At 35.8% G+C, this 8,046-nt stretch overlaps 2 protein-coding genes across 2 annotated transcripts; both read left to right on the top strand.

Annotated features, from left to right (window-relative positions):
• The first annotated feature begins 2,651 nt into the window (after positions 1-2,651).
• Positions 2,652-4,541, top strand: LOC135929723 (uncharacterized). The gene has a single exon (XM_065466427.1). The coding sequence runs from the start codon at positions 2,652-2,654 to the stop codon at positions 4,539-4,541; it is 1,890 nt and encodes a 629-aa protein (XP_065322499.1).
• Positions 4,542-4,583: 42 nt separating this feature from the next.
• LOC135929722 (ATP-dependent DNA helicase pif1-like) lies at positions 4,584-6,965 on the top strand. The gene is made up of 5 exons (XM_065466426.1): positions 4,584-5,699; positions 6,111-6,203; positions 6,383-6,475; positions 6,797-6,890; positions 6,934-6,965. Exons 1-5 carry the CDS (start codon positions 4,584-4,586, stop codon positions 6,963-6,965), a joined length of 1,428 nt encoding a protein of 475 aa, XP_065322498.1.
• Positions 6,966-8,046: the final 1,081 nt, after the last annotated feature.

Genomic DNA, 8,046 nt, shown 5'->3' with positions numbered 1-8,046 from the left:
CACAACCATAGGACAAAACGAATTACGACTATGGATCCGCGATTTCAGGCGCCAGAAGTTTTCACTCGGACAAGGAACGAAGGACAAGACCATGGACATGGATGACGTACCATCAAATAGCGAGAGCGACGGCGACGACCACTTACCGGATGTCCAGCAGTTCGATGTAGGAGGTGACCCCATCCTCATGGCTAACCTCTTTGCGACTAGAATATCGCCCCACGATCACACTACCATGACCCCGCCAGCGCCGGCGGCCGGCAGCGGATCGATCGGGAAATTCTACAAGCTCCTAAGACTAATGGGATACGACACCACCGATAGCCTGAACGTAAATCTTTCGGCTCGCCTCAAGCTCGCATCCTCTATCCTCAAACCTCATCCAGACCAATCACCCTTCACAAGGAGAATCGCGCTCAGGGGCTTCTGCCCCAAACTAGACAACCAAGCCATAGAAAACAATGGGGGATATTACAAAAATCGGTTTATTAGGCTAGCCAACAAATATCTCCCAATCGTGGCCCAACTGGTTGAAGCGTCGGTGATCGAGTTAACTGACGATACATTCTGCTCGCCCCTCTTCCTTATTCCGAAGAGCGATGGGACGCCGAGAATCATTTCGGATTTCTCAAACGTGTCGCGGAACTTCATTAAGTATCCCTTTAGGCTGAAAACCATACCCATGATCGCTCCAATGCTAGCGTCCGCAACAGTGGCAACGAAGATTGACCTCAAAACGGCTTTCTATTCGATCCCACTGGCCCAGAGCAGGAGGAGGTTTTTCGGCTTCGCGACCGTAAATTCGAAATTTCGCTATAAGACCCTCCCGATGGGGGCAGGATTCTCGCCATATGCGTTGCAGAATATCGTGTTAGACCTTTGCGCTAAATCGGTGAAAAGGGCTAACTATTCAGTGTACCTCATGATATCATCATCTTCCATGCGGACGAGCAATATGTCTTCAACGACACTATCGCCCTCCTCGATATGATATCGGCTTGGGGACTTCGGATCAATGAGTCCAAATCTGTCCTATCGCCCGCCAATAAGATCTCCTATTTAGGTATAGACATTAATTTCGCGAATAAAACAGCAGGAGTCGACAAAGAAAACCGATCCCGTCTTAAATTCTGCCAATTAATTCTATACAAACATTCCCTACAGTCAATGACAATAGAGCGCAACGTCGCACTAGAAGTACTGGGAATTTTCAACCATTATACGTATTCTATCACGGGATTATCGAGGGTATTCGACCCCTATTACGATACGATGCTAAACCCGGACGACCCGCCGCCTATCGACTATCTCAAAGCATACCCGAAGGCAGTAGCGGCTATAGAAGCGTTAATGAAACCCTTCCCCTTTACCTTTGTCGTTAATACCATCCTCCACGTCGACGCGTCCTCGACCCATATAGGGGTGTCCGACGCCTTCGCCACGGGATATTCCTTTTCTTTCGACGAAGCAAAGCACGCGCTAGGAATCCCGGAGATGGTAACGCCGCACATAAACCAAAAAGAACTGCTGGCAATATGGGTGGGATGTAAATATTCTCTTAACAAATTCAAGACTATCCCGGCCATAGTAACAGACAGTCAGGTGGCATACACCATTATAAAAAAAGGAGGATCTAAATCCCCAGCCTGCGAACACTTAGTGACAAGAATCATCTTATCCCTTGGGTTCTACAACTTCGTCCACCTCTCAAGGAACTTAACATGGATAGCCTCGGAGGACAAGCTAGCCGACTCGCCCAGCCGAACCTGGATCCCCAGTAATAGAGAAAACATTTGGACAAGTCCCCTGCGCATCAACCCCTTTGTACATGACAGACGAAGCCGACGCTAGCGACTTCATAAACGACCTATCAAACATGGAACGTAACTTCGACCCAAACCTGTTTGACCAAACGTTGGATCTGTCAATCGATACAGCCTACGAAGAAGATACCCTTCTCCCCGAGGAACACCATCCCGGCCAATAACACAAAAACTATTAGTTATAAAACTTATATTATTAGTTATTAAAACTTATATCGCGAATTGGTTTATAATACCAGTGTTGTATATTAACCCCGCGGCATATAATATGTATATTTTAAAAATTCCTTCTTTTTAATATAAACATTCTGATCAATATATATATTGTTCTCCCCCCCCCTGATATATATTTCCTTTCACCCCTGGAAAATTCTGGAATACACGGCCAGAAATAAAGTCCCGCGTATATATATATACGGCGATCGGGAATACAAATTATTATTGCTAATTTATTATTATTCCACGATCAATACGCCGTTCTATCCCAGAAATTTTCCAGGGTCTTAACAAACCTGTATTTTTATATAACGGCCATTATAACTCGCCATATTGTATCAATGCGCAACAATTAATATTATAAATATAATAATACTTATACATATATATTATACATAGATTATAAAGGATATATACATAAACAATAAAAAAGATGGCCCGGCGTGGCCACGGGGTCCTCTAACACCCTTTGGTGTTAGGGGGCCCCGCATTTATGCTGGGCGATTATTTTATCAATATGTTGTTGATTCTTACCTCCAAGTCGAAGCTAATAATTTGAATTATATAAAATTAAACCAATAAAAATTACGTGTAGAGGAATATTCAGGGCTTATGGATCATATTTCTAAAGCAAATGATAATAGTAATTTACCTCTAGGAAGAGCCGTTATTTTGCCTTCTTCTTTTCAGGGGTCCGAAAGAAACATGCGTGAACGATATCATGATGCTATGGCTATCGTTTCTAAGTTTGGTAAGCCTGATTTATTTATAACTTTTACATGCAATCCCATTTGGAGGGAAATTAAAGAAAATCTTTATAAAGGACAGAACCCTTCGGATAGACCTGATTTATTAGCTAGAGTTTTTCATTTAAAATTATCTGAATTATTACACGATATTATTAAAAAAGATTTCTTTGGCAAATGTTCGGCGTATGTTTATACCATAGAATTTCAAAAGAGAGGATTACCTCATGCCCATCTGCTCATTATATTAAGCGAAAATAATAAAATTGAAACAACCGAGTGTATAGATAATTTTGTTCGAGCTGAAATTTCAGATAAAAATATCGAACCCCGATTATATGATATTGTAACTCGCTTTATGATACATGGACCATGTGGTATTTTGAATCCTCACTCACCATGCATGGAAAATGGTTCGTGTACAAAAAAATTTCCGAAAGATTTTCAAAAAGAATCTCAACACAATGCGAATGGATATCCATTTTATCAACGTAGAGATAAGGGTTTTATTCATGTCGGAGGTAAGCCAGTTTATAATAGATACGTAATCCCTTATAACAAATATCTATTATTAAAATTTAATGCACACATAAATGTTGAAATATGTACATCAATAAAATCCGTCAAATATATTTTTAAGTACGTTTACAAAGGATACGATTGCGCTAATATAGATCTTAAAACTAATTCGCTTCAATCTCATGATGAAATTAGAATGCATATAAATGCCCGATATGTAAGTGCATGTGAAGCCATGTGGAGATTATTAGAAAATCGTATGCATGATCGATCTCACGGTATAAATCGATTAGCAATACACTTGCCATTTCATCAACCGGTATATTTTATAGAAGGACAAGAACGTCAGGCATTAGAGAAATCTGCCAGCAGAAATACTACATTAACTGCCTGGTTTGAATTAAATAAAAATGATGTTAATGCCCGTCAATATTTATATGTCACTATACCATATCATTATACTTTCAGCGCTAATAAGTGGAAACTTAGACAAAGACAAAACAATATAATTTCAAGGATGTATACTGTTGATCCTAAATCCGGCGAGAGATTTTTCCTACGTTTACTATTACTTCATGTTGTTGGCGCCACAAGTTTTGAATATTTGAGAACTGTAAATGGAGTTTTATATAATACTTTTAAAGAGGCGGCTTTTAAAAGAAATTTATTGGTTGATGACAAGGAATGGGAAGCATTTATGGAAGAAGCGTCAACATTTTTAATGCCCATACAGTTGCGTCAATCTTTTGCCTTTATTTGTATTTTTTGTCAGCCAGAAAATCCAAATAACCTCTGGGAAAAATTTAAAAAATGTATGATAGAAGATTTCGCACATACCCATACAGATTCTATTGCAATTAATATGGCCTTATCAGATATAGAAAAAGTATTGCACGACCATGGTTTTCGTTGTAGTAATTTCAATTTGCCTGTTCTTACTTTAATAGCTCAGGATGATTTTCATAATAATGATCTTGAGGCAGCTGAGGCATTGAAACTAATTACTAAATTAAATTTTTTACAAAAATCAGCCTTTGATTTAATCGTTCAATCTATCGAAAATAATGATTTTCCTCAGCGTTGTTTTTATATTGATGGTGCAGGTGGATCGGGAAAAACTTTTTTGTATAATACCCTAATGTGCTACATTAGAGGACGCAACCAAATAGTTTTACCGTTTGCAACAACAGGCATTGCCGCTATTCTTTTAAAAGGGGGTAGAACAATACATAGTTGATTTAAATTACCATATCCGATTGTTGATAACACTGTATCTCGCATGAGTCTTCATTTCCCTGATGCTACTGTTATTAAAAGGTCCAAATTAATTATTATCGACGAAGCCACAATGATGACTAAATACGCTTTACGCTGTATCGATAGATTATTTAAAGATATAATGCAAACACAGTTCCCATTCGGTGGTAAAGTTATATTATTGGGCGGCGATTTTAGGCAAACTTTACCTGTCATTCCAAACAGTTCAAAAGCATATATTATTGAATCGTGTCTTAAGTCTTCTGATTTATGGGTTTATTTTAAAGTTATCCACCTGAATGAAAATATACGGTTATCTTCTGAAGATGTTGAGTATAATTCCTGGCTTTTGAATGTTGGAGAATCTTTATCAAATGTTTCCAATCCTTTACTCCCTCCAGATTCGATTGTTATCCCAAATTCATTATTAGAAAATTCATTAATCAAATCAATATATGGAGACTCCATACAAATATCTGATATTAACCTATTTTCAAAAAAAATTATATTAACCACTAAAAATAACATAGCCCTAAATTTAAATAACGAAATTATTCAAAAACTACCAGGAAATTCTAAGATATATTTTAGCGCCGATTCTATACAAACAGATAATCCTGAGGATTTACTTAATTTCCCCATTGAATTTCTTCATTCTCAAACCTCATCAGGAATGCCTCCTCATATTTTAAATCTTAAAGTTGGGACAATAATAATGCTTCTTCGTAACATGAATCCCAGCAGAGGCTTATGCAATGGGACACGACTTCTTATCAAAAATTTACATGATAATTTCATAGATTCTGAAATATTATCAAGGACGCATAATGGCCATCGCGTTTTTATTCCTCGAATTGTTCTTTCCCCGAGCGATTCCCGGTTGCCTTTCATATTAAAAAGACGCCAATTTCCTATAATTCCTGCTTTTGTTATCACTATAAATAAAAGTCAAGGTCAAACATTCGACAATGTCGGCCTCTTTCTTCCTGAACCTGTGTTTTCCCATGGTCAGCTCTATGTCGCTCTAACACGTTGCAGATTTAAAAAAAATATGAAAATAAAAATATTACCTACAAAATACCAGGGAACACTTTTGAATGATAATAGAGTATTTACTCTTAATGTCGTATATCAGGACGTATTAAATTCTGTAGCTTCAAGTTAATTCATCAAAAACGACACTACATCCACCAAAAACATCATAGACACGATACCATCATCATCATCAGTAAATTTTATTTTATACTTTCAATTTACACGTTTAATTTCCAGTTATTTACGGCAAGTTACGAGCAAGGAAATGAAATCAAAAAAACGACACTACATCGACCAAAAACATCATAGACACGATACCATCATCATCATCAGTAAATTTTATTTTATACTTCCAATTTACACGTTTTATTTCCAGTTATTTACGGCAAGTTACGAGCAAGGAAATGAAATCCAAAAAACGACACTACATCGACCAAAAACATCATAGACACGATACCATCATCATCATCAGTAAATTTTATATATACTTCCAATTTACACGTTTTATTTCCAGTTATTTACGGCAAGTTACGAGCAAGGAAATGAATTCAAAAACGACACTACATCGACCAAAAACATCATAGACACGATACCATCATCATCATCAGTAAATTTTATTTTATACTTCCAATTTACACGTTTAATTTCCAGTTATTTACGGCAAGTTACGAGCAAGGAAATGAAATCAAAAAAACGACACTACATCGACCAAAAACATCATAGACACGATACCATCATCATCAGTAAATTTTATTTATACTTCCAATTTACACGTTTTATTTCCAGTATTTACGGCAAGTTACGAGCAAGGAAATGAAATCAAAAAACGACACTACATCGACCAAAAACATCATAGACACGATACCATCATCATCATCAGTAAATTTTATTTTATACTTCCAATTTACACGTTTTATTTCCAGTTATTTACGGCAAGTTACGAGCAAGGAAATGAAATCAAAAAAACGACACTACATCGACCAAAAACATCATAGACACGATACCATCATCATCATCAGTAAATTTTATTTATACTTCCAATTTACACGTTTAATTTCCAGTTATTTACGGCAAGTTACGAGCAAGGAAATGAAATCAAAAAAACGACACTACATCGACCAAAAACATCATAGACACGATACCATCATCATCATCAGTAAATTTTATTTTATACTTCCAATTTACACGTTTTATTTCCAGTTATTTACGGCAAGTTACGAGCAAGAAAATGAAAACAAAAAAACACACTACATCGACCAAAAACATCATAGACACAATACCATCATCATCATCAGTAAATTTTATTTATACTTCCAATTTACACGTTTTATTTCCAGTTATTTACGGCAAGTTACGAGCAAGGAAATGAAATCAAAAAAACGACACTACATCGACCAAAAACATATAGACACGATACCATCATCATTATCAATAAATTTTACTATATTATATTTTTTTATATGGTTACAAATGTATATGTGTTGGAACCCCATAATCGTTAAGTCTTAAGATATACACAATTATTATATTTTCTTATATTTCATATCTTTGTCTCTTTTTTTCTATTTCTTCCTTCTTTTATTCATTCTTTTTTTCATATCTTTGCTCCCCTAAAATCCATGCTCCCCTACCTTCACGCGGTGGGGAGTGAACAGAAATGCTGACTAACAGTATTGTTTGCCAACATAAAATTTTTCACCTTTATTTCTGGGATCGAATCTTTGACGATAATAATAATGCATCAACATTTTGGTAAGAATTACGTTTTTTTAAGAAGATTAATCGGATATACGAAATTAAAACAAACAAATTTAAAGGAAGAGCACGTATGAATTAATCAAGCCTAGAGAAATATTTTATAACTGGAATTATATTATAAACATAAGATTTGAATATTTTTTGAAATTATTAAGGTTGATGTCAAAACATATAGACCACCAATTTTTTTTTTTTAGTTTTTATAGATTTTCCTATGAAAAAACTTTTACATCTAAAGAGAATATAAACTCTGTAAGCCATCATTTATTCAATGCAATTAATATTTCCCTTTTATATTGGAGCAATCTTTAAAAATTTTATTATGCATTATTGATTTAAACCTTTGAATTTTTCAAAAAGAGGAAAAAGTGATAACATCGTGTCCCCATATCTGATTTCCTCTTATTGTTTTTTTGTAAAACTTTATATATTTTTTGAATTTTCGAGTCACGTGACGAGCCTATATTTTATACTAATCTTATAAATACTCTAGAAGGATAGGATATTTGAAAATAGGATGCGTAGAATGTTGAAGAAGACTTTAAGGAGGAACAATGATTTATACGAGGGTAGCAAGTCAAGGAGGCCACCAAGCTTATGAAGGATATCAAGAGAGTTGAGGAAGGCACTCATAGTGGTGAATGGGGAACCTAGATGCGATAGCTCCTCTTTGGAGCTCATTTTGAAATTGT

Source organism: Gordionus sp. m RMFG-2023, chromosome 5 (assembly GCF_954871325.1).
Source record: "Gordionus sp. m RMFG-2023 chromosome 5, tfGorSpeb1-WG-v2, whole genome shotgun sequence".
Taxonomy (NCBI): domain Eukaryota; kingdom Metazoa; phylum Nematomorpha; class Gordioida; order Chordodea; family Parachordodidae; genus Gordionus; species Gordionus sp. m RMFG-2023.
Note: the sequence above shows the minus strand (reverse complement) of the source record. Positions and strands in the feature narration are given on the sequence as shown.